Genomic DNA, 26,617 nt, shown 5'->3' on the forward strand with positions numbered 1-26,617 from the left:
TTTGATCCACTGAAGTGCGCAGCCCTCTCCCCCCCCCCCCCCACACCGCCGCCGGAGCACTGCTTTACAGCATTATATCCAAATTCATGTTATATCGAGTGGCGTTATATCGAGGTAGCGGTGTATTTATAAAGCACACTGTGTGCATGGCATCGACAGCTGAAATCATGCCCCTTGCCCTGTGGAGTTTACGTTCAGAGATCATCTAATTTTCTACAATAAAAAACTTTATCCAAGTCCTGATTTCAAAAATATAGATTCTGATGGCCAAAAAAATTGCATCAAAGCATTTTTTCTACTTATAAGCAATTCTGCCTCCACTGAGGAGTTTTTATAATTTCTGCTTTTTCAGTACCTGAGAGCTATTTTTCAAACAGGAAAGAATATGTTCCACATGTTAAATCCATATCATTGTGGCTGCTGGCATTTTTTTCATCTTCACAGCTAAATTAATGCTACAGGGAGTTAAAGAAATAGTCTACAGCAGCCTTGGGCAGTTAAAGCTGCTCAGTAGTACAAATCTCTCTCTTTAAAAGATAAGGTGTAGGAAATGTAATCTAAAGTTTATTATGTAGTTCATAGTTGTTTTCCTTCTGAGTGGGAGTCTACTTCAGTTGATATGTATAGTTCTTCCAAAGACCCTTGAATTTCCACATACCCTTCAGCTGCAGAAAAACACCAGTTACCAAATAGGTAATGAAGCTGAGACAGGCCACTTGGCCTCTTTCTGTCCAAACATGTTACTGTTCTTGAAATAGCACAATAAATCATTTTGATACTGTTTCATTGTGTCAACATCACAAGTGTTCATTGTCTTAAAATGTAGACTTCAAATCCTTATACATTAGTTGAAAGTAGGAACAATCAATCACTCTACATGAAAGGTTTTTTTAATTTAAATCTCTAATTTCTGGTATCACCTACCCTTCTCTATTGTCAGTTACAGCAGCTTTGATGCCTTGTCTTCTCATTAATGTCTATCTCTTTTTTTCCATAGCAACAAGATGGGTGAGGTAATATGTTTTATTAGACTAACTTATATTGGTGAGAGACAAGCTTTTGAGCTCTACGTGCTCAGGTCTTTTTTTTCCCCCATGCCACTTTACTCCAGGTGGAATAGCCTTACTGATGTGGTCTATACAGCCATTCTCATTTAAATCTGTATTGGAGACTCGTTTCTACCTGGTCATCAAGAATAGAGTACATAGACCCCCTAACAACTCCTGGACCATGCAGGGCTACAAATAGACCCTCTCCTAAGGGCCTTTGGAAGTACTCACCTAGAGCAACAACTCTAGCAGAGGTGCAGCAGGCCTCAGCGAGCCAGCGGCGGGGCTTCGTTGGCCATGAAATGTAGAACTGGCCTGTGGGTTTCATTACAAACAAAAGTCAGACCAGGCTTCTCAAACGAGGTGCTGGGGCGGGGCTGGGCTGCTCCAGCTGCCCCGCCACGTTGTACTGATGGACTGAAGGTTTCAGCTGAACACAGAGCTTTGAGGGCGGGGGAGGTGTTTGAATTTTGGGTGTCAGACGTTGTGCGGGAGAGTGGAACCTCCGCTCCCCAGGGGGTTGTGCGTGTTGTGTACAGTCCACCCGACCGTTTTCGCTGCCGGCCCTAAAACTCAGTCAGTGGCTGTGAGGCCAGAGCACGGTCAGCCCTGTGGGGGTGGGTTTTTTTAGCAACAGATTCGATCTGCCACTATTCACAGGGCTGAAAGCTGCTCCCTCCCTCTTTCCAGATGTCCTATGGGGAGGAGCATCCCTAGGCGGACCCCGGGCGCTGAGTTTCCCCCACGCCTGCGCCTCTCGCCTCTGTCTCCGTAGGGTCACCAGCCCCCTTCTCGCCTTCCCCCCTCCGCCGCTGCGGCGGGCAGCGCAGCCGGGCTGTGGCGCGTTCTCGCGACACTTCCCGCCGAGCGGAGCCGCTGATTGCAGCGGCAGCGCCCAGCGTGGCGGCGCCTGGGGCGGGGACCCAGCTCTGGCTTCACACTTGCCCTGCTGCACACGCGGAGCCCGAGACGGGGAGTCACCGCCCATCAGCGACAGCCAGCCGAGCCTGGCTGGCCCCAGTGCAGGCAGCAGCAGGGACCCGGGTCCTTTGCGGAAACTGCGCCTCACTCCCCCCCCCCCGTCCTATTTCTGCGGTTTGGATGCGCATGAGAGCGGAGGAGCCGCTAGCGAGAAGCAGCACCACTGAGCCCGGCTGCAGCGGGCGCTGAGAGGGCGGGCGCCTGCTTCAGTCAGCAACCGCCGCTTCGCTCGGCTCGCACCCCGGACCGGTAGCTTTAACTCGCTCCCGTCCCGCGGCTTGTCCACCCGTCTCAAACTTTCAGCCTGTCCCCGCTGCCGGGCAGAGCCCGGCTCCACATCCATGGGTGAGTGTGAGCGCGGGGTGGGTCCCCTTTTTGCAGGACGAGCCGGGGGCTGGGTGGTTGGCCAGCGTGGGGCAGAGATCAGGAGGCTGCTGTCTCCCGCTGTGCTGGCGGCTCCCCGGTGCGCCGGAGCTGCCCCCCCGCCCCGTGGCTTCCGGGCTCGCTGATCCTTTCCCCGGTGAGGCGGAGTGAAAGGGTGACGGTGGCTGTGCAGCCCAGGGGCTGGGGCGGCGAGGAGAGGGGAAGGGAAGGGGGGACCCATCCCCTTGGGGCGGATGGGGTTGACACGTTTGCGATTTCCCCTGCTAATGTGCTGGCTTGTGTTTGCTGCGGGAGCCGCCGTTGTGCTGCCGGCAAGGCGGTGAAATGCAGGCTCGAGAGGCTGAAGTGTGAGGGAGAGCAGACCCGGGGGGCCCTAGACGCGCAGGCTGCACTTTTGCTGCCGAGGTGCTCGAGCTGATGAGTGCAGCGGCTGCTGCCTTGCGAGACAGGAAATCTGAGAGGCCTGCTCCAGTTTGACATGTCCCGGGGGCGGGGGGGGGCGCTCAGGCGGGTGCCAGGCGCTGCTTTCACTGCCCCACGTTGCAGCCCTGGAGCGGAAAGCCGAACAGCCCCGTCGGGCTGTTTCCAGGGTCGGTTCTGCAGCCCGCTGCGCGCTCGCCCTCCGCAGCCTGCCTCGTTAACCCTCCGGCCAGCTCGCGCTGCAGGGGCGGCTCGTCTGGATTTTGGGAAGAGGCGGCGTCTGGTTTGCGAGTCCTAGTGCATCCAGCCAGGCGCACGGCTGGCGTGGGATGGGCACAGTCCCTGGGTAGGGTGACCAGATGTTTCGTTTTTATAGGGACAGTCCTGATTTTTGTCTTTTTCTTATATAGGCTCCTATTACCCCCACTCCCCTGCTGATTTTTCACACTTGCTGTCTGGTCACCCCCTATCCCTGGGGCTAGCGAGGAGCGCGGCAGCTGGTGGAAGGCGAGCCTTATTCATGCTGCTCAGTTTGTAGGTGTTAGGAAGAGCCTCCCCCCGGTGGGGGTTGCTTGGAGGTTCCCCTGCTGTGCCTGTAGAGCCCGGGGGTGAATTGTCCTATTATGCTGAGCATGGAGCTGAAGAAGCGGGGACGACAGCAGTGCCAGGCTCTGGCTGGCTTAGAAGCGCACACATGGGCCAAGCCTGCTCTCTCCTGAACAGGGCCAGACGCTGTTGCATCCATCCAGTCTGTTTAGCGCTCTATGTGTGAGAGTGTCACACTCATACACATTTGTAGATTGGGGAGGAATACGTGAAAGAAGGCAACAAAGGAGAACCCCTGCCATGGTGTTTTATAGACTTTAGGTGTGTGCACACAAACCCTTGCATGTGTGGGTGGGCTAGGATCAGCGGTTTTAACTAGGCTTGGGGAAGTGGCTAAGTGTACTTTAAAAGCTAGTTCTTAAGTTTTCTCTCATATACTGCCCCCCCATTTTGTGTACAGTGAAGGCAAAGAGCAGATAGATGGTGTCAACATTAGCTCTCCTTTTAGGTGTCTGTAGCCTGTCAATTACAGTGAGTAGCTATGGTCACTTACCTGTGCAGGCATAACCCAGTTTTCTGTATCTATAGTGACATTTGGTAATTTGTTTGAAAATCAACAAATTGCTGCTGCTACTTGTGTAAGTATATGCTACATATACTTATGTATATGAAAATATATGTAACTACTGTAATGCACAAAGATACACAAGTTTAAGCACCAGCTTTTTGCTATTGTACTTCAATTAGTCCTGCAGTCCAAAATGAAGTACATTCAGTCATGGGAACAGATTCAGTTGCTTTGATTTGAGCTCAGTTGCTGGTTGACAGTAGGCCAACGTCCCAGAACATGTCACTTCATTGGTGCATTTTAGAAGACTATGTAGGTTTAGATCATTGCTGTTAATGTTCAGAGAGTGATCCTCTCCATTTCTGTATTCAGCGGTAAAGAGTTGCACTCCCCAGTCTGCAGTATGACTTTAATATGGTGCTGTAATTGAGATTTTTTTTTTAAAGAATGGATAAGCAGAGCTGCATCTTGGGTGTAATGTCAATCCCTGCAATGTAACACATGAATTTGGATAAAAATAATGTAACAAGAAATTAAACACACTTTAAAAAAAAAATAGATTGCTGTAATCAAATCCCATCCTTCAGGGCTCCAGCCAGCCATCTGCAGGGGCCAGGGAGAGTTTCCATCCCTGTCCCCCATGTAGAATTGATGTGTTCCTCTGAAGCTTTAGAGACTAGCCAGGGATGAAGTCAGGACACCCAGTGAGGTGGATCAGTGCTCTGAGGAGATACACCAGCCAGGCATCAATAATAGGATTCGCTGTATCTTTGTCACATGCTCAGGGTCTTGCTGATTTCCCATCCCCAAATCTGGCAGGAATTTTTCTCCAGGTCAGATTGGCAGAGACATGGAGAGATTTGGGTTTTTTGGCCTTCCTCTGCAATATGGGACATGGCTCGCCTGCTGGACTCATCTGAGAATATCTTGAAAACCTTTGTTTTCTTTCTGTTCTTACTCAGTTTTTCAATGTAGTCTTTGTCATGCCTCTATTATGATAAAAAGTTAACTGCCATGGGACACTACTATCACTCTTGCTTAGACCCCAGTGTTTTACTCAGCCACTTGTCAAAAAAGGTATGTGTCGCTCATATCTGAGACCAAGCTGTGATAAATAAGGATAAGCTCTTTCTCTGATGTAAAGTACAAAGGTTAAAATATTTGGCCTTCCCTTTTTGTGCATCCCCACACAGGAGGTTAAAAGAAGTGATGGTTTGTTCACACATTTGTTTTTACCTGTGTGTGCTCTCTCATATCTCATTTTGGTCATTCTTATTACTAATAGTTTCTTTCTGAAGTCACAACTCATTCAGACTTTTCTTTTTGGCCAGGGAGAAGAGGGTTGGAGGTATTTTGCAGTTTTGTCAATATCTTTACTTTTAATTTTATGAGTACCACTTAAAAAACAAAAACAGTACCTGTGCTTCCCTATATAGTTTTTCTGACAGATAGAATGAAGGTGAAATTTTTATGTATTTGTCACAGATTCAAGATGAAAATGTGAGTTTTAAAAATGAACTTGACAATTTAAAGATTTTCTACATATATGAAAGAATAGGTTAGCTCCATACTTCAGAAGATGGCTTTGCACTTAGTGAAAATGTGGATATGGTAGAACCGAAGAGTTACACACATCTCAGGAATGGACGTTGTTCGTAACTCTGAAATGTTCATAACTGAACAAAATGCTATGGTGGTTCTTTCTAAAGTTTATTACTGAACATTGACTTAATACAGCTTTAAAACTTTACTTTGCAGAAGAAAAATGCTGCTTTTAACCATCTTCATTTAAATAAAACAATCACAGAAACAGTTTCCTTACCTTGTCAAATCTTATTTTTAAACTTCCCTTTATTTTTTCAGTAGTTTACATTTAACACAGTACTGTACTATATTTTCTTTTTTTGGGGTCTCTGCTGTTGCCTGATTGTGTACTTCCGGTTCCAAACAAGGTGTGTGGTTGACTGGTCAGTTTGTAACTCTGAAGTTCTACTGTATCTGTATATGAATACATAAAATCTTAGGCTGTGAATCTTGTCTGTCAGTTATTAAAAACAAACCTGAGTCTGACACTGTTTTTTTAAATCTTTTCTGTGTTTTGAAAATCTGTGTATGTTAAACACCACCTCTTTAATCTGTCCCAGGCTGGGCTCCTTATTGTATGTATATGCTCCATTAAAGAAAACAACCCCCCAGCACTTCCCTTGCACACATTAAAAGAATGTTACGGTCATGAAGTGAAGTGCTGAAGAGTTAGGAAATGACACAATTAAGGTTCTTAGAGTGATAATACATGTCCATTCCACTTTAGGTATTTGCTCACTCACTGCACCAAAGCTATGGAAAAAAAATCTCTGTCAGTACTCCTCCTCTGCATGTACTCTCCACATGCTCATGCTGATAGCCAGTAGTATCGGGGTGGGGCTGCCCTCAACCCTCCCTCAGTTCCTTCTCCCCACCTGTGGTAGGTAGACAGAGCCTGTATGCCTCATCATTCTCTTAAAAAAATGTAAATAATTAGATTAGTAGTTAATGTTAGTTTACATGTATTGTTTTTATATTTGTTTATTTTTGCATATTTGGATTTAATAGTATCATCGACACCAAGTATTGGGGCATGCCCAAGTTCCGAAGGTTTAATATTGCCTGGCTGTAATAAGTCTATGCCAGTCAGTGACCCTCAAGCCCATTGTTTAAAGTGTTTGGAAGGGGGCACGTTTGAGAGAAGTGTCTGATCTCCAGGGGGTTCAAAACTAGGACCAAGAAATCTGGAGAGGTGAGGCTTTGACACCTGTTGATGGAAGCAGCTTTACCTCCTTCCTCAGAACCTAGCCACTCAGTATAGGGAGATATGGACTTTACTTCATCTCAGAGTACACCTCTGGAAATTGTGCTCGTGTGCTCTCTTTCCCCCTTCCTTCCCCCATTGGAGGGAGTCAGAAAGGAGACATCGTTCTTTGAGTGTTTGCTCACGTCCATTCCATATTAGGTGTGTGTACTCGCCACATGCACCAGTGCTGGAAGCTTTTCCCCTCAGTGGTAGCTGCAGGGCAGGGGTGGGCAAACTATGGCCCATGGGCCAGATCCGGTCTGCGAGCTGTTTTAAGCCAGCCAGGGCACTGGGTCAAGGGCTGGACTACGCAGCTTGGCCCTGCTCCAGCTGGGGCACGGGGTCAGGGCCACACCACACGGCTTCCGGAAGCTGCAGCATGGTTCTGCTCTGGCTCTTACATGCTATAATGGCCCCCTTCGGCACTCCAAGCTGCAGGCGGATGCCTGCGGATGGGACAGTGTGCAGAGCCAGCTGGCCACACCTCCGCATAGGAGCCAGATAAGGGACATGCCTGTGCCCCCTTAGCCTCTCCCCAGGCCCTAACCCCCTGCCCCAGCCCTGATCCCCCTCACTCTCCAAACCCCTCGATCCCAGCCCAGATTACCCTCCTGTAACCCCAAACCTCTCATCCTCGCCCCACCCCAAACCTGCACCTCCAGCCAGAACCTCCACCCTTCCCGCACCCCTGCCCCAGCCCTGATCCCCCTCCCACTCTCTGAACCCCTCAGTCCCAGCCCAGAGCACCCAGCTAAACTCCAAACTCCCCAGCCCCACCTCAGAGCTTGCATCCCCAACCAGAGCCCTCATCCCCCCAACACACCCCAACCCCAATTTTGTGAGCATTCATGGCCCGCCATACCATTTCTATTCCCCAGTGTGGTCCTCAGGCCAAAAAATTTGCCCACTCCTGCTGTAGGGGACCGGCTCTGGTGCCCTCTGGAGTGGCATGCATATGCTGCGGTATAAAGAGCGCCACTGGGGTTTCTCCCCACACTCAGTTCCTTCTTGCCACCAGTGACGGTGCTGAAATGTCTGCTGCTTCAGCTAGCTTTTTCGCTTTGTTCAATGTTACAAACTTTTCTTGTAAAATTGTTAATAGTTATCCCATAGTGTGTTAGTGTATTTTAGTTGGTGAGTCCCAAACAGGACTCAGCCTAGGGACCGAGCATGCCCCGGTCCCCAGACTTTAAGCCCTGCGATTTGCTGCAAAAAAACCTGGTGTCCATCAGCGATCCGCATAACAGTTGTCTAAGGTGTCTGGGAGAGTCACACATAAGTGACAAGTGCTGTATCTACAAGTCCTTCAAACCTCAGACTAAGAAGGAGAGAGACATCCGTCTCAAAGCGCTCCTAATGGAGCCAGCTCTAACTCTGGCACCAAAGCAGTTGAAGTCTGACTCTGCCCCGAGCACCACGGCGTTGGTGCGGAGTGCCCCACCGGCACCGTCAACGAACTGGCACGAACCCCCCATCCCCAGCATCTGCCAAGTGGCGCAAAAGAAGACCAGGGGAGGACGATCTCTTGCATCCTACAAGGGGAAGGAGAGTGCAGGAGGGGAGCCAAGGCCTGAGGAGAGTGGCTCGGTACCTCCAACCGGGAGTATCCTGCATCTGAGGCATTGGTGAACACCATAAAACATTTGCCAAAGTCTGGGTTTACCAGCACCAGGCCCTTGACCGGATCTTCCTTCAGCGTGCAGAGAGCCCTCTGGCACTGCCTGGTCCAGATCACCTTGTCTGGCCTACCCTTATCATACAGCTCAGTGATGGGGGCTGACCGAGAGCTAAAGTGGGGCAGAAACCTCTGGTAGTGCCCAACCATCCCAATAAAGGCCTGGATCTGTTTCTTACTCTGGGGAGTTGGCCAATTTCTGATCACCTCCACCTTGGCTGGTTCTGGCTTTAAGCAACCGCTCCCCACCTTGTGGCCCAAGTACAGCACCTCTGCCATCCCCACCTTGCACTTCCCAGCATTTATAGCCTAGTCTTGCCTCCCAGAGGCGACCCTGCCCCCTCTCACCTGGGACACATGTTCCTCCTCAGTCTGGCTAAAGACATATACATCATCAATATATGCTAGGGTAAAATTCTCCATACCCCCTCAGTAACTGTTTCCCCAGATCCTGGCAGGTGACTGGTGCCTCCTTGAGGCTGAAAGGTAGGACAAGGAATTCATATAGCCCCAAAGGGGTGACAAAAGCAAGTTTTAACCTGGCATCTGGATCCACAGGCACGTGCCGGTAGCCTTTGGTGAGATCCTTGGTAGTGAAGTATCGAGGTCCCCTCTTCCCCTCCAACTTGTCTAGGATCTCATCAGGCCTAGGCATGGGGCAGGCACCAGACATGGTGATAGCATTGAGCTTCCGATAGTCCATAGAGAATCGGATCCACCCATCTTTCTTGGGGACCAGCACCACGGGTGAGGCTCAGTGGCTGGTTGATGGCTGGATCACCCGTAAAGCCAGCATATCTCTGACCTCTCTCTCCAGGGCCTGGGCTGTTTTCCCACTGACTCTGAATGGGGGACACCTGACAAGACGGGTGGTTCCTGTCCCCACCCAGTGAACAGCCAAGTTAGTGAGCCCAGGCTGTCTGGAGAACAGCCGCTGGTAGGAACCCAGCACTGCTTTGTTCCCTGCCTGTCGGGCAGGGATTAGCTGGGCAGAGAAGAGAATTGATTCCAGCCAGAGGCCAGCTCCTGTCTCAGGGAAGACATCCACTAGAGGATCATCCCCCTTCTCCTCCCACTGCCCACACTCGGCCAGTACCAGCCTCTCCCTGACACAGTACAGATTTATCATGTTGACATGGTACCCTCGGTGGCTCAGGTTGGACAGTTCCACCACATATTTCACCCTATTCAGCTGTGTGATGACCTTAAAGGCTCCTGTGATGGGCAGGCGTCTCAAGACTGCTTTCTCTTTGTCCCGGGCCTTTCCCACTGTCTGGCAGGGGTCCCAGGACCTGCAGTATTGCTGGATGTTGTCAAAGACTGGACCAGTAAAAGTTCTGTAGCAGCTTCTGCCTGGGGCACAGGATACCCTGGTGTCCTGAGAAAGGCACATCACAGGCCAGTTACAGTAGCCTGTGGCAGTGCTTCTGGGGGACCACTAGCTGTCTTCTGATCCTCTATAGTTCTACTTCCCCTGGAGAAGCCCATTCCCAGTACAGGAATCTCTTCTCCCACAGGAATCTTTCCCAGAAACCTTCCCCAAGGTGGCCAGCAAGTTCTCATATCTTCTCTAAGGAGGGGTCCTTCTGCAGCTTGGTATGGAATTCAGCGTCTAGAGAGGAGAATGAAACCAGTTCCCTCTTGCTGCCTGTGGTTACAGCCCCCCAGACTGGAATGCTGGGATTAGGTCTCTCTTGATAAAAAGCCACCATCTTCATCTTGGTCACTCTCTGACCAGGTATCTCTGTCACCAGCAGCGCCCTTTTAGCTGTTTCCCCCTTCCCTGCAGCCTCCTGCACCTCTGGACAAGGCAGCCCTGGTTGGCAACCGTCCTGCCCTGGCTGTGGTTCTCCATAGTAAGCCGGGGTCTCTGACCCCTCCCACTGGCTCAACTTTGTCCCTGTTGTCCCAGTGAGGGCAGGCAGTGAGCCTGCTGCTTTGGTCACAATATCTTCAGAACCAGTGTGAGCCACCCCCCACCCTCCGTGGGCAGGGGCGAGGAGCATCTCTCTGTCCCACTCAGCTCCAGGGGTCTGCATACAGACATTCAGGACAACTGAGCTTAGCAGCTCCTCCTCCCTGTCAGCCTGGACATTTGCATTTACACTGACCACTTCAGTCTTAGCCGATTGGTTCTCTGGATTCAAACTTGAATCCTTGGCTGTTGCAGGAGCATGGCCTGGATCCTGTCTCAAAGAGACGCAGTCGTCCACCCATCATCCACGTCAAAGCTGATATCTTGGAGAGCCCCAACTACTAGCCAGCCCGACCCCGTCTGCACAGGGATCTGAGCCACAGGCAGGGCAAGTGACTTCATCCCTTGGGCCTTCAGCCAGGTCTCACAGCCCTGCAGCATCTGGTGAGGCTGCACCACCCGGAGTCTGAGAACTGTTCTCTCTTTCCCAGGATCTCACCACTTCAGGAGTGTCTGCCTGTTGTCCACCACCTTCCGTTCCCACTGGAGGTCTGAGGAGCCGAAGCCCGGGAGAGTATACACAGACATATATGCTGGGACCAGGAGTGGGAGCCAGTCTGCCACCCTGCCCATCTGGCTAAACAGCTCTGGCCTTGGGACCCAGAAAGGGGGCTAGACACTAGAGCCTTTCTGCAGGGTCAGCCAGGTTCCAATTGCCTGGCTTCCCAAAGGCCGTGAGACAGGTATCTACATCTTCTCCTTCCTTAACCTGGGGTAGTAATTTAGTGTCAAAGTTCCCTGCGGAATTGGCAACCCGTGGTCCATCCCCATTCAGCCCTGGACGGGTGCTCAGCCATCCCAGTTCATGCTGTCTCGCCTGCTGTTCTGCCTCATGCCTTCCCTGTCTCTCACGGTCCTCTGACTCCTTCAATCTCAGTTCCAATTCCATCCATCTCAGATCAGATCCACTGATGGGGAACCTAGCAGAGACCCCCTGCTGGTTAGGAATGCTGGTCTCGGGGATGCCCGCCTGCTCCCAGACTCATGATCCCAACTGGGTTAGGAACCAGCTCTTTAGAGCAATCATCCTGTTCCAACTGAGAAATTGGCTGCACCTTGGTGAGTTTTCCAATGAGCAGCCCTCTCCCTCTTCATAGCTCCACAATGTGCTTCTTACGGAGATGGTTATAGGTAAGGCTTAGTTTTAGTCACTGGTATTTTTACTAAAAAGTCACAGACAGATCACAGCCCATAAACAAAAATTCACAGGCGTGTGACCTGTCCATGACTTTTACTAAAAATACCTACTGTAACTAAAACTTGGGTGAGGGTGTTCAGGGCGAGGGGCGGTCTGGGTGCCCCGCAGGTACTAGGGGAGGCGGTCGAGGTGACCCGGAACCCCTGCTGGTGCGGGGGGGGGGGGGGGCATGGTGTGCGGCTGGGACTCCAACTAATGGTAGGGGAGAAGGGGGCCAGACTGCAGCATGTGGCAGGGACTCCTGCTGATGCTGGGGTAGAGGAGGGTTGGCAGGGCTCCCTACCTAGCTCCGCATCCCTGCAGCTCCTAGGCCACAAGTGCTGCCTGCTACAGTGCCCATTGGCTGGGAACCACAGCCAGTGGGAGCTGTGGGGACGGGGCCTGCGGGCACTGGCAGTGTGCAATGCGAGACCCTCTCTGCTACCTAGGAGCTGCAGGGGGGCCGCCCCCCCCCCCAGCCGCTGCCCATAGCCCCATCCTGTACACCCAAGCTGCTGCTGCTGCTGCTGCTTTGGAGGTCACGGAAAGTCATGGAATCCATGACCTCCATGACAGACTCACAGCCTTAGTTATAGGCCATCTCTTCACTGTTCCCAAGTTGTCACAGATTCACAGGCCTGTGCTCTCTCGGCTCCCCAAAGTCCCTGGGAGGAATTCCCTTCAGTGTGGCAGCCCTTCTCGGGGGTCACAATCTCTCTCAGGCTTTAAGCCGTAGGCTGCTCCGCCTCCTGGAACTGCATCTCACTCAGCCTTCAGCACACCTGGCTCTCGCTAATCCCCCTTTGTTTTACTGCTCCCCAGTCACTTACTGCAGGATGCTCTGTCCACAGGGTGCAGTTTGTACCACCCCTGCCACTAGTTGTCGTGGAGTCACAGGGCTAATGCTCATAGGCGCCAACTCCATGGGTGCTCCAGGGCTGGAGCACCCATGGGGAAAAATTAGTGGGTACTCTGTGCCCACCAGCAGCCAAGTTTCCCGCCCATCCCTCCTCCCAGCACACTGTGTCTCTGCTCCTCCAAACAGCAGCCAAACAGCTGTAGCAAACTCTGGGAGGGAGGGAGGGGGGAGGAACTGGAACGTGGCATGTTCAGGGGAGGAGGCAAGGAAGAGGTGGGGCCGGGGCAGGAATTTGGGGAAGGAGTCAAATGGGGCAGGGAGGGGGTGGAGTTGGGGCGGGTCTTTGGGGAAGGGGGTGGAATAGGGGCGAGAGGGAGTTGGGTGGGGGTGGAGTTGGGGTAGGGCTGGGGTGGAGGAGGGGTCGAGCACCTACCAGTGCCAGAAGAAATTGGTGCCTATGGTAATACTCTGGAAATGCTCAGAGTGAAGCCAATCAGGACTCTGGTTTAACCTCCTGTCTTGGAACTGTTGCCTTGGCAGGAAGCCTACGTGACTTTGGTCTTCCTGGATCTGACCTCGGAGCATTCAGCACCCTTGTTCTCACCATGCACTTCCCGCAACAAGTCTGCCTGGATGGGATGAAATCAAAGAGCCATGCACCCCAACTTCACATTCATCCATGCCTCTCAGCCAGCGTGTGAAACAGAAGGGTTTATTATTCGACAGGAACATAGTTTGCTAGCACAGAAATTAGGAACATTCAGTAAAGCCCATCTTTGGGGGAGGGGAGCCCAGATCCAGAGCTTTGGGCTTCCCCCTGGGCCTCAAGGCAGCTGAGACTGACTTGTTTCCAGCTCCCTGTCCTGTTGCTCTTCCTCTGGTCTTCTGTCTCGCTTCCTAGGCAAAGTGTCACCTGGTTCCATCCCCCTCCTGGTTCTCAGGTTATGAAGGGCATCATCGCTTATGTGCAGGCAGCTGGAGCTGCCTCACTTGCCCTTGAGGTTCTCAGAAAAAGTCACACATCCTTATTCCCACCGCTTAAGCACTGATGTAATACAGGAAACTGCAGTACACAAAGTATTCATGCAAAACAGTAAGACTCACATAGGCTCACGTACAACATAAGGAGGAAAACTGGACTTTGTCACAGTCTTATTAATGGGAAGTGTGAGCAACCTTAACTACCTGCACCACCTATAGTATCTTAATATTAAAATCTCCCATAACATTTTTTAATGCTTTGTCCGCTTCCTAATTACTAGTACTGTTTTCTTCTTATCTAGAGTCCTGTCTTGCTTCCATTGAAGTCATTGTGAGATTAGCTGTAGATAAGTCCAGGTGAACTAGAACTGTTCAAAAACATATTTCTAGTTGTTTGGTAAATTGCATTTGGTACACCACTTGTGAACTCCTTTCATTGCATGTGACATTTTCATAAATTATATTAAGCATGGTGATGTATTAAAGGTTAAGTTTATAGATCTACTGGAAGTATTACACAAAAGCTGCAAAATAACTCACTTCTCTTTCCTCCTAGAAATCAGGAAATTACAAACCTCCTCACAAAAGCCTGTTCCAGGTTGCGTGCCTTCAGATTATATTTTAAACAATACAAGACATACCTAAGAATTCTGAAATTAAGATATATAATTGTGCATTTTTAGCTAATTGTTTGGGACCACATACTTTTTTATTTTGAGAATGATTTCTAATTGCACAACATTTTTTAATGTCAGGATATAGTCTCCATGAGTGTTGATTTGCTTCTCCCTCCTCCCTCCGTCCCTCACTGTTACCATAGGGTTGTGTATTAACTGTTGCTTCAAAGTCAGTAAGTGAGAAAGAAGAGGGTAATTTGCAGATGTGCTGGGAGTAAAACAACTGCATTCTTACTGGTCTATATGCTTGAGAAAGATGCATAGCTGTGAAATCATGGTCTGATGGTTACTGTTCCATTTAGACCTTCCAGACATCATGAGGTGTCCTCTTTTCAGAATGGGAAGAAAAATTATGCCATAATTAAAATGGTTTTTCCCCTTTTTGCCAGCAATAAACAGCCTTCTCTTACTACCTCTTATTACCAGTTGTGATCTTATACTTCTTCCTATACTGTTCATGAAGTGTAAGATTTCTGCGAACAATTATTGTTTTAGAAGGCATTTAAACATTGTTCAAATTGCTTATTTTGTAATAGTTATTTCCTGATTATTATCAAGAAAGCTTTTTGACAAATATCTGAGTTAAGCAAGGTAATATTTCTAACAGGTGTGTGCCAGAGTTCATATAGCAGATCGTTATTGACCTTGTGGCTAGTACATTGACTCTGACTGCCACTACTTAATGGGGGCCATGTGTAGGGAGGGGAAAGGAGGAGTTACAGTTGCATATAATAAGCAGCTGAACTTCCATTTCTCAGATGTTAAGGTACATTTTTGTCCTGTAGGGTGTGGGGAGGGAGGAGAAATTAGAGATAATTTCTGTTGTCCCTATGGCAGTTTTTAGATCACTGTTTACTATATCATGGGTTTTTATAGAGATCCTATCACTGTGTGTCTAAAATTAGAGTACAAAAATCGGAACCAAGAAAAGGTATTTTTGGGGGAACATGAAAGCAGGCTTTGTGCATTCCATACTGTAATGTTCCATTAAAAAAAACCAAAATGTCCTAGAGAGAAAAAAAAAAAAACAGTGGGGAGGGAGGGGAATCAGATAATTGCTTCAACTTGTGAGAAAGTAATTGATGAGTGTCTGCTTCATATCCAGTGGGAAAAAGTTAAAGCTTTAAATCTGAGAATGTATGAGAGAGAATATACAATATTACAGTTTGGTAGTCATGAATTTTATTAGAAAATATTGTGTGTGTGTGTGTTCTCTTTCCTCCCTGTTTATGATAACAGATGGGGATCTGTGAAAATTGAAGTCTTGGGGAATTCAAGTAGCAGTAGCTACATAAAGTTTGTAAGGCAAAAAAATATTGGTGTCTCAACTTTTCTTCCCTTCAAATCTGAGTTTGACTAGGTTAAAAAAAAATGCCCATGATGATGAAATAAGATGATTGTGTATTTCTGACAAATAATTCGTAAAGCAGTTCCTTTTCCACTGTGTCACTTAGAATTGTGCTTCTGTTAATATCTGTTTTATGATGAGGAAATATCTAGAAATATAGATCAGAAATCTCTGCTATGCTAAAATTCCTTTCTCTACGTACAGGGAAGACATAAAATGGAAAACTGCTATTTCATTTGAGAAATTATTCCTGGTCTCCACTTATCTAGAATCTCAGTGTAGAAAACTGCATTTTGAGCTCTTCCCTTGAATTTTACTAGAAACGTTTCAAATAAGAGAGCAAATGTTGGCATTCTTTTCTTTCCTTTTTGTTGTCTCCTTCTCATGCTGTCCTCCAGTGTGCACCAAATTTACTTCTGGTAGAGTGGTTTCAACGTTAGTTGCAATGTAGCTGCGTCCAGTTAGATTAGTCCTAGTATGTGTTGGTTAAGCGACTCCCTTTGGAGCTGGTTCCTCTTATTATTCCATGTAGAGAGATATCAGTGGGAACTGGTTGCATGGTTTTGCAAATCAGGGCAGAATTAGGACCATAGATATTTAATCAGCTTGTAGAGGAAACAAAATTCATGTCTAGTTACTGTGACGGTTCGCTATGATGGATGGAGCTCACAGTTCAAGTGGTTTGTTTTGTTTTTGTTTGTCCTCTGTTTACTTAGAGTTCAGGAAATCTTGTCTACTAATTTGTATGATGTTTCGTAGCCACCAATGAAATACTAATATTTCAAAAGAATAAACCTGTACTTTTATTCACTGAAGGTGTTTGTAATGGGCAGTGTATAGGACTTGTAGTTTATATACCTTAAAAAAATCCAAATGAAAACTTCTACTGAACTTTTCATTCTAGTAACTTTTTATTTTATAGTGTATCCAGTTGCTAATGGCAGCATTATTCATTTTGCATGCTTTACTCTATTTCCATATAGACAAACTTGTAAAATATTCAGATAAGGTTAACAAAAGAATTAGACTATAAATACACACACAGTTCAAAATCTTCTCCTTTTGAACTAAATATACAGTGCAAAACCAACTTCCTGTGATTGCATAAACCTTCAACTCCGGTTTGAGTCTAATGTGTAATCTAGCATGCAATTGCTGCTTCTGCTTTGCCACTGACTAGGATCATTTAACACACCTGATAACTTGACTGGATTTTTATCCATTAGGGACTTGTACAGTGGGGAATATTATTTACACTCTGGGCCTTGGAAAGAATTAAACCACTGGCTCGTGGTAAACCCTTTGTCTTTTCATTTAATTTCTGTAAGTATTTTCCTTCTCATTTCCATTAGTCCTTTCTGTGATGTTCATATTAGCTCTAAGTGAGTTGCTGGGACTTTAGCCCCTGTGGATGAAACAGCATAAGGGAAATAGACTTTATAGAAATCTTTGTTATTATTTATTAAATGGGTTTCATCCTGAGGTTTTAAAGTAACTTTATCAAGATGAAAACTTTAAAAGATAAGCTGTTTGACTTGTGCCCTAGTTTCTAAATATAAAAATTACTAAATTGTTTTGCAGGGAGAATGGTGACATCTGGTCATAAGATATTCACATTTATGTTTAATTTTGCTGATGGATGAATGTTAAGTGGCTGGTTATTGCTATGGTCTTTTTAATCAGTTGTTTCATAGGATTTTTTTGCCAGACTTTCTGTAAATTGGTGACATAATCTCAAGATAAGGCTGACAAGGCCGTGCCAGCTTCCTTAAAAGTGGTCTGGTATTCTCTATTTTTAATTTTTTTGTGAGGGGGGAAATAGTCACAGTCTCTGCGGTATGCAAACACAGAATATTTTAAAAGCTGTTGGCATAAGCAGGACTTTTCCGAATGGACGTAAGATAAGGATGATCTAATCTTAACCCGATCAGATCAAGTTGCATGGCTCCAAGGTAAACCTCAGATCTGATTTGTCTGGATGCCTTGGAGGGAGGCGAAGCTTGCAAACCATAAGAAGCCTCCCTGTTTGGTCTACATGCTACCAGGGGAGGGGTGGAGGACCATTTGAGAACCTCTGGCACTCCTCATGGTGCAGAGAGAAAGTCATGACATCAACAACCAGCCCACTTCAGCCTTTGACTAGTCTCTCCCTGCACCCAAAGGAGGCCTTCTAGTGAGAAGCTCTGAACCAACAGTATCACTGTCTGGCTCCTTGACTGCAGTTCTAGCTTGTACTCCATGAGAGTCCAGAAGACAATGAGAGTTGAAGAGTTTATGAACCTGTTATCTTAATTTTTTTTCCCCTTGTCTGTTTCTCTTTTGTTTTTATTATCTGGGAGGTGTCTCAGCCCGTTTTAGTCCCTAATTGTAAGGTATGAAAACATGGCTGTCTGTAAGAGTACCTGTACAGACTACATGGGGAAAGCACGGGAAAGAAAGTTTCCCCAGGTTTAAGCACCCTTACACATAGTCTCTGAAATATACTCATTAAAATGTGTTTAAGAATCCTAAGAAACTGAAAGCTGTGTTAGCGGTAAACTGCCAAACAAAAGTTGTTAAGTTTATCATTGTTTCTTTTTAAAAAAATTAATAAAATAAAATAAAAATAAAAATAAAGCCTTAATCTGTTCCTCTCTGAGGAGAGGAAAGGGACATGGAGTGAGGAAAGGATTAACCACCGCACAAGAATTTATTGAAATCTGTGGAAGAAGCTTTATAATTTGCTCTGAGTTTGTGGTTATGATATTAGATAATAATTTGGATTCGGTATCAAACCAGCCAACTTATAGATTTGATTGACTTGGGTAGAATTCTTTAGCTGGAATTCATAACCAAATGGACAGCCATCTTCTGAGATCCCGTCTTAGAATTTATAAAGATCTGTTGTTTGTTGCATTGATTTTACAGGGTTTAACTCATTTGATGATGTAATTCTAATCCAATATTGATATTAACCTGTTGATTTGACTTTGATTTCATAGTTGTATTGCTTTCATTCAGAGTTCAGTATTGCTTGCAGTAGCGGTGATACGTTTCTCGATTTTATTTTTGTTTAATGGATTTAATAAAATGTATTCAAAATACAGTGTCATATTTCTTTCATTAAGCAATGTGGGTCCAGAGTCCATGAGAACTTGGGTGGATATTAGCTGGTCAATGTAAGTCTCACCAGCTTTCCCCAATTCGTCTCTGATTCTCATACCCTTCCATTCAGCTATAGAAGAGATTTAATCTGGTGTTTGTATTATCTGATATATATGTCCAACTGAAGGTCTAATATGGGAGAGAACTACCCTTCACTTCCTCTTCCTTGTTTGTGTTTGAGGTTGCAGGGTTGACACATTATGGCCTTTGCATGATGAAAGAGCATACTTTGGACACAGCTTTCTATATTGCAGGTGAGGGAATAGTTCTTATTTGTGCAACAGAAAGCCAATGAATTAAAAACCAGGATGAGAGAAACAGAGTTGCTGCTGTCTCTTGTTACAACCCTTTAAGTTTAGTCTGCTTACAGTAGACTGCAGTGGTTTGCTTCCTCTCCTGCTTTGAAGAAAGATCTGCTATCAAACTGGAGAAGTCTCCAGTACCATGCAATAGCAGTGATCACACTCTTGCACGTACAGTTGACTATATTAAATTATTGCAGATAGAGTTGACATACTTTTATCAGTTTTACTTTGCCTGGCCACTTAGATCGACTTGAAAATTCTTTGTTCTCTTGTTGTCTCATGCATGTCAGAAATTGTTCAGATGGATTCATTGTTAACATGCCATATATTTTTGTAAAGACTGCAAGTTTTTAATGTGAACTAGCCATAAACAGGACTTCCTGTTAATCTGATAATTGAGGTTTTGGCTAAAGTCCATGGAAAATTGGGATAAACGGCTTGCAGAGATGCTAGCTAGAGAGTTCTGGACTGCCATCTGGTACTTTTTTGAGGTTGCTGATTCCAGGGCATTCCTAGGCAGAGGTGAGACTTTTTTAGCATTTTGTTCTTCAGCATATTATAGCTTTGCTACTTTATGGAGGGAATAAAGCTTTACCAAAACAAGCTTGGATAGACTGTTCTCCTTGTTACTATGGCCTATTCCCCTGACACAAGCAACAGTTTTTCACCCTTGGCTTCCTATATGCATGTCTGCACACCTTTTTCCCTTGGGGAGTCACTCCTCGTTTTTCCCCCTCTCTTCCTTAAACACACAGATGCGTTCCTTCCTCTCCTGGGCACCCAATCCTCACTGTCTCCTTCTAAGACACCTCTGAGTGTGCTCCCTTAGTTCTTCTCCGTATCTTCTGTCTCTTTAAGCTCACCCTTCCTTCCATCCCCCCTTCATCTTTTCTCCATCATTCCATCTCTCCTATTCTAGCCTCAGAAGTCTCACTCCGATAGCACCTGTACGATCCAGTTGTGACTCCCTAGTATTGGGTGCACAGGAACCTGCTCTAGAGGAGTTATCAGTCTGTTTTCGTGGTCTCTGAAGACACATGGTACAGGATTCAGCAACTGTATGTCTGAACCACCATTGCTATGCAATCAGAGTTTGTGAGAGGAGTACTTGTAGCCTCAGTTGGCTTCTCTTCCTTGGCATTATGCTGATAGTTTCTGCAACTTAAAATTAAAGTAATTCCAAGCCTCCTCCACATTCAGATACTTCAGTTCTTCAGTCTAGTCCACTTTCCTGACTAATTCCCTTTAATTTTTTTTTAAAGTTTGCTCTTTTGAAATCAAGTATCCTAATTGCAGATCTGTTTTTGTTTATCCTTCCATTTAGTTTAAACTGAATTGGCTCATGATCACTCAAACCAAAGTTGTCCTCTACAACTATCTCTCATATGAGGTCCTTGGTATTCACCAATACTAAATCTAAAATCTCTTGTTGGTTTGGTGACTATCTGGTGAAGAAATCTGTCAGCTATCACATCCAGGAATAGCTAGGCCCAACAATTATTAGTAGCACTTGTCCTCCAATCTATATCTGGGAAATTTAAGTCTCCCATAATCACACAATTCCAAGTAGTATTTATTTCATTAACAATATAAAACAGGTCTCTCCATATCCAGGTAGGGTCCTGGTGGTCTGTAACATTTCCCAAGCACTAACCCAGTGGAGCATCTGCTAACTTTCTTCCCCAAAGAGATTTTGACCCAAACAGATTTTGTTGTATCCATTCTGTCACTTCTAATTTCTTTACAGTCTACCGCACCTTTACCTTTATTTCTGTCTTTCCTGAACAGCACATACCTTTCAATACCTGTACTTCAGTCATGACTACTATTCCACCATGTTTCTGGTATCACTGTAATATTTGATTTCACTTCCTGGATTAATAGGTCTAGTTCTTCCATTTTGTTAACTAGGCTTTTGATATTAGTTGTTACTTAGTTGTTCCTACTTGGCTTTGCCCAGATTCCTTGCTCAATTGGTATAGTCATTCTACTGCCAGTGTTGCCTGCCTGCCTGTTAATGCCATTTGTATGGGGATTATCTTTTTCCTCTTGATGTTCATTCTCCTACCCTCAGTTGTTCCTTTCTCTATTCCTGTAGCTTCTTCCTTGATTTTCCTCATGCTCCATGTTAGAATCAGTTTGGAGATTATGTGAGCATCTTCTGACTGGCTCTCTGGAGTTTCTAGTTTAAAGTTTTTTTTAATTAGTTGTACCAGCTTCCATCCCATAAGTCTATTTCTCTCCCTACTCATGTGGAGGCCTCCCATGAGAACAGTCCTCTATCCATGAATGCCTCCCAAGGGTCGAACATCCCAAAGCCCTCCTTATAGCACCACTGCCTGAAGCATCTATTGATCATCGTAATCTTGTCTCATCTTTCGGTCTCTACCTGTCACTACTGGAGGAATCCCACTGAAGATCCTCTGAGCCTCCCGCAGCTTCCACATCCATTCATCTTTATTGTCTCCTCTGTTCCTTGGGTTGCTACAACTGCTGCCTTTGTAACTCTCATAGCCTTCTTACCTAAGCTCCTATCAAAGACGGACGGATGGGGGGACACACTCTCTCTCTCTCCTCTTTTTCAACTGTTTTTTTTTGTCTCCTGTGCCATTGCTTTTGTTATTCAAAGGGTAATTTTTCTTAGCTTTGCAGTAAGGTCTTTAGATTTGACATCTGACCTCAATGCTAGGGGGAATCGATCTCCATCCGCACAAATTTTTATTATAATATTGAAAGTACAGTTCACACAAAGTGCTAAAAAAAGACACTAAAAATTAGAACCATTGGATAGTTACAATAGACTAATATTGCTAAACAGTGTCTACTTTCAAGGTATAAACTTTCTTAATTTGGGATTTTTTTTGTTTTTGTTTTCTTGTTTTCATGAGTTCGTGTATTTCTGCTTTTAGCAAAAAATTATGATGATGATGCCTTGAATAACAATGCAACTCTCTTGCTCCTCAAATCTATCTAAAGGAAAAGCACATTTTTTTGTGTGTGTAGTTTATGTCCTTCAATAACTTCAGGTTGTCAGGATGCGAGTTGGACAGCACATAAGTAGTGTTCCCAACAGGTTATATATGAATATGTTTATTCCAGGTCACATCAGAGTTATTTAGTTTAATCTTTGCACTTAAGGGTTTTATGAACTATTTCATTTTCGGAATTGTTTTCAGTTCTAGCCACGTAGATATTCCTCTTCAGGTGCTAGCAAAACTTTAAAACTGCAGCACTGGAATCCTCGTTCTATTGAAGTCAATGGAAGAACTATTGACTTTGCTGCGGCCATGATTTTACCCTTAGGTGAGTATTTCCCTTTGCAACTTGTCTGTCTTTTCCTGTTTCCTTTGTGCAACTAGTGGAATGTGGTAATACATCTGAGGAAAAATGATGTTTAAAAGAAGAAACTTTATAAAGGATTTTCCTTCTAAAGGTTCTTGAAGACTTGGAGAGGTTCAGAATAAGTGGTTATATAACTCACACTGCAGAGTTACAGGTTAATGCACACTGGGTCAACTGAAATGTTTCTCATATAAAATATGAATTACAAAGTATGGCAAGCTGACTTATGGAGGCAGTAAATCTTGAAGCACCTGCTGTATTTGGAAGATGCACTTCAATTTGTTTTACTGATGAATCAAAAAATCAAGCCTTGTCACTGGCAGCGGCCTGGTCCTAGATGTCCGTGCACTAGACAGAGGGGCCACTTACTGGAGCAGCTGTTTTCCCCTGGGGGAAAGGATGAATTAACTCATGGAACACAGGCATTGTTCAGACTGCCAGCCAAATGAATGCTAGAGTGAGGGTGTGTCTCTCTAAAGGGTTAAGGGATTTGGAATGGGAAATCTGGCAAATGCTGTTAGATCTAATGTGGACTAAAAAGAAGCCTATAGCAATATGGTTCTAACTCCTGCAGGTTAGAACTACTGTGGCTTTGTCCTGTTTCCTAGCTTATTCTTAAAATTTTGCATTGACCAGTCTGGTGGTCACATGCTATTGCACATAATGTCTTTAATTTTGTATTGATACGTCTGTGACACATACAATGGTCTGATGGCGAAAAAAACTTCTCTGATTAAACAATATTATCTTGTTGAATGGGCTTTAATAAATGTTAAGTGCATGTGTCTGAAACTTTTGTTTACTGTGAGAGCCTCGAGAGATACTTCACAGCACATGGAGTTTCCTGTATGTTTAAACTAATTTGCATAATCTTCCTTATTTGCATAATTGGAAATCCTAGACCTGTATGATGGATTATGATTGTAATATATCTGTGGCTGAGTACAATCCTGGAATCGTAGAATTTTCTACCTATCCTGCAAGGAATTCCCTGCTCTGCAGGGCCAATTCCACTAAGTACTGTTGTGTTCCTGTATAAAAAAAAATGAAAACAACAATACCTAACACTCTCCAAAACAAAAAACACCCCTCTCCCTACCCCAAGAAAACCAAAACCATCTCTATTCCTTTCCTATTAGAAAGGTAAAATTGTATACAATCAGATGGTCTTCAGCTAGGGCTCATATATGATATGAGGGACACACTCTAGGCATTCTGTATACAAAAGCACAAGAGCATTTATTGCTTCAGTAAAAGCTCAACTTGGTTATCTGTCAGAGCGATTTGGGCCAAAATTATCTTTCTGGGCCAGTCACTGTGGAGGGGGCACAATTACAAGCACTTGAGCAACTCGGATTCAAGAGTAGGAGGCAGTGTGCATGCACACCACCCACCTCCTACAATTCTCCTTTTGGTGGTGCATGCTCGAATGATTCCTTTCACTGCGGAGGGTGGTGTGTGTGAGAGAGAGGCTACGTCTACACTACGGGATAATTTCGAATTAGCTAAAACCGGTTTTATTAAACAGATATTATAATGTCGATTGTGCTTGTCCACACTAGGCACATTAATTCAACGGTGTGCGTCCATGGTCCGAGGCTAACGTCGATTTCTGGAGCGGTGCACTGTGGGTAGCTATTCCGTAGCTATCCCATAGTTCCCTCAGTCTCCCCTGCCCCTTGGAATTCCAGGTTGAGAGCCCAGTGCCTGATGGGGCAAAAATCATTGTCGCGGGTCGTTCTGGGTTACAAGCCCTCACCTCCCTTTGTTGAAAGAGCAGACAACCAGATTCGCGGCCTTGTTTCCTGGGTGAACTGAGCAAACGCCATAGTAACAGCAAGCATGGACCCTGCTGAGATCAGCTCACCAGCACACTCGTGGACGTTGATAAACACCCTCGCGCATTCTCGTGTGTCTGTGGTGAACTATGAACTGCAAAGGGCGGGAGGAGGCAGTTCACGGCATGGCGCGACCGAGAGCGATGAGGACGTGGACACTGAATTCTCCCTAACCGCGGGCCTGCATTTGGACTATGCGGTAATGGGGCAGCTTTACCCATGAACGCCGATTGGCGTGGAAACAAGCACCGACTGGTGGGACCGCATAGTTTTGCAGGTGGGATGATCGCAGTGCTGCAAGAACTTTCGCATGCCGTAAGAGGCACTTCTTTGATACTTTGTGACTTAGTTTGCCCTGCCCTGAAATGCCATAATACCAAGATGAGAGCAGCCCTCAGCAGTGAGAAGCGAGTGGCAATACCCCTCTGGAACTTGCAACTCCAGACAGCTACCGGTCACTGGGAATCAATTTGAGTGGAAATTACTGTTGGGGCGGTGCTGTGAATGCATAGTAGCCAAAGCAATCATTAAAGTTGCTGCTACGAAAGGTTGTGACTCTGGGAAACGTCCGATCATAGTGATGGCTTTGCTGCAATGGGATTCCCCTAACTGGGGAGGGGGGGGCATGTTGAACATATCCTAACCTTGGCCCCGGACACCAGGGCACCGAGTACGTAAACCGAGGGTTACTTTTTCAATGGTGCTGCAGCCTGGTGGATCACAAGGGACGTTTACCTACATCCACTGGGCGATATGGCAGGAAGGGTCTATATCCTCGTGTCTTAGAGCACTACTGTGGTTTTAAACGGCTGCCAGCAGGGAATTACTCTAGACCAGAAAATAACAGTTGGGATGTGAAATTTCTGTTGTTATCCTGGGTGACCAGCCTACCCCTCGATGCCCATGGCTCATGAAGCCATGACACAGGCAGCGCTGACAGTTGGGTCAGAACTGATTTCTCAAACTACAGGCTGAGCAAGTGCAGGATGTGTGTAATTAGAATTGGCATTTGACCGTTTATAAAAGGTTCGCTGGTGCAATTACGTTAAACTCGCTCAGACTCAGGCCAACAATGTCCCTTTGTTCATTGCTGCTATGCTGTGGTCCTCCACAATCTCTGTGAGAGTAAGGGGGACCTTTATGGCGGATGTGGCAGGCTGAGGCACAATCACCAGGCCGCATGTACGCGCAGCAGACCCAGGGCGATTAGAAGAGCACACTGGAAGTGGTGTGCATCAAGAGAACGCTTGAAAACGGTGTATCACGGCCAGGGGTACGGTGTGATGCTGGTTCTTTCCATTCAGGAACCCCCACCCCTTCATTGACTTCCTTCTCTGTAAGACCCACCCTCCCCTTTGCATGTATTCTTTATTAAAACAGTAATTATAAAAGAGGCAGAGAATTATCAAGGAGATACCGGGTTGTGGTTTGGAGGAGGCTAGGAGGGAAAAAAAGGGCTATTAGCAGCATGTCAATGTATGACAGCCTTTTGGTTGGACTGTCAGGGGGTGGAGTGGGCGGGTGCAAGAGCCTTCCCCCAGCGTTCTACAGTCTGGGTGAGAAGATTGGAAATGTGAGTATGAGGTGGTTAAACATGGGCTGCAGTGCACTCTGTAACCGGCCCCCGTGCTCTTACCTGAAGATCCACCAGACCGTGGGAGGATATCAGCTTTGATCACGGCAGCAGCTCCGCGTTCCATCCACCACCGCTGATCTTCGTCCCTACACCTCTGATTTGCCTGGCGCACTTTCTCATTCAAGCGTCCCGCCTGTCTCTCATTGTCATGGCATCTTTCCTGTACTTTGCTAGCATGTCCTTTTAGCTCATTCTGATGAGCTCTTCCATTGCGGTTACTTCCTTATGATTTCCAGAACATTTCATCTCGTCCTCTTCTTCCTCGCCTTATCTGAGCTAAACCGTTGGATGGAGTAGGAGGCGGGAAAACTGTGCAAGCTGCATGGGGAGGAAACAGGGAGAGAACGTATGTAAAAAGATTATACTCTTTGCACAGTGAAGAACACTATCCACCTTACCATAGCATTGATTTCGATACAGGGTCGCATTTGGATCTTTATATTGATGCCTGTGGCTCTGGTGTTGAGATCTCACGACGCAGTCTTGCATCATACTTCAGCTTCATGTGCCATGGAGGCTTTGAATTTATTTTCCAGCTTCATATACACAGGTGCCATATGATGCCTTTTTCCTGTTAACAGCGCAGCAGAACGCAACCCCTCCTGCTTTCCCTATGCAGGATTGCTATATTTCCTCCCCACCGCATGGCGGCATCAGTGGTAAATCACACCTCCTTCCCCCCACGCAGGCGGCTGGTACTGGAAGATTCCTGCTTGCCAAATTGCAGAATTAAACAGCGCTATCCGTCCTCCCTCCCCTGCTTTGCTACATGCAAGGAAAGGATTGATGTAAGCAAAGCCCCAGTAGGAATAGATAGCCATCTTGTCGCCCTAATTATCTGATTCACCAGGTTACATGAATGAATAATCTCTGAGAATTCAT

General features: G+C 46.2%; 2 protein-coding genes across 3 annotated transcripts in view; both read left to right on the plus strand.

The window, feature by feature from the left end:
- The window catches only part of BCLAF3 (BCLAF1 and THRAP3 family member 3), a 103,255-nt gene that overhangs the window by 58,362 nt on the left and 18,276 nt on the right, over positions 1-26,617 (plus strand). The gene's annotated exons all lie outside the window — the stretch shown is intronic.
- Positions 1,930-26,617, plus strand: part of SH3KBP1 (SH3 domain containing kinase binding protein 1) — a 333,403-nt gene continuing 308,715 nt past the window's right edge. Inside the window, exon 1 of one of the 2 annotated variants that reach the window (XM_032777988.2) lies at positions 1,930-2,375. In XM_032777988.2, coding sequence (XP_032633879.1) covers positions 2,372-2,375 — 4 coding nt within the window. In that variant the 5' untranslated portion in view covers positions 1,930-2,371. The remainder of the gene's footprint in view (positions 2,376-26,617) is intronic. The other variant, XM_032777990.2, reaches the window with a different exon arrangement.

Source organism: Chelonoidis abingdonii, chromosome 1 (assembly GCF_003597395.2).
Source record: "Chelonoidis abingdonii isolate Lonesome George chromosome 1, CheloAbing_2.0, whole genome shotgun sequence".
In the NCBI taxonomy this organism is placed as follows: domain Eukaryota; kingdom Metazoa; phylum Chordata; order Testudines; family Testudinidae; genus Chelonoidis; species Chelonoidis abingdonii.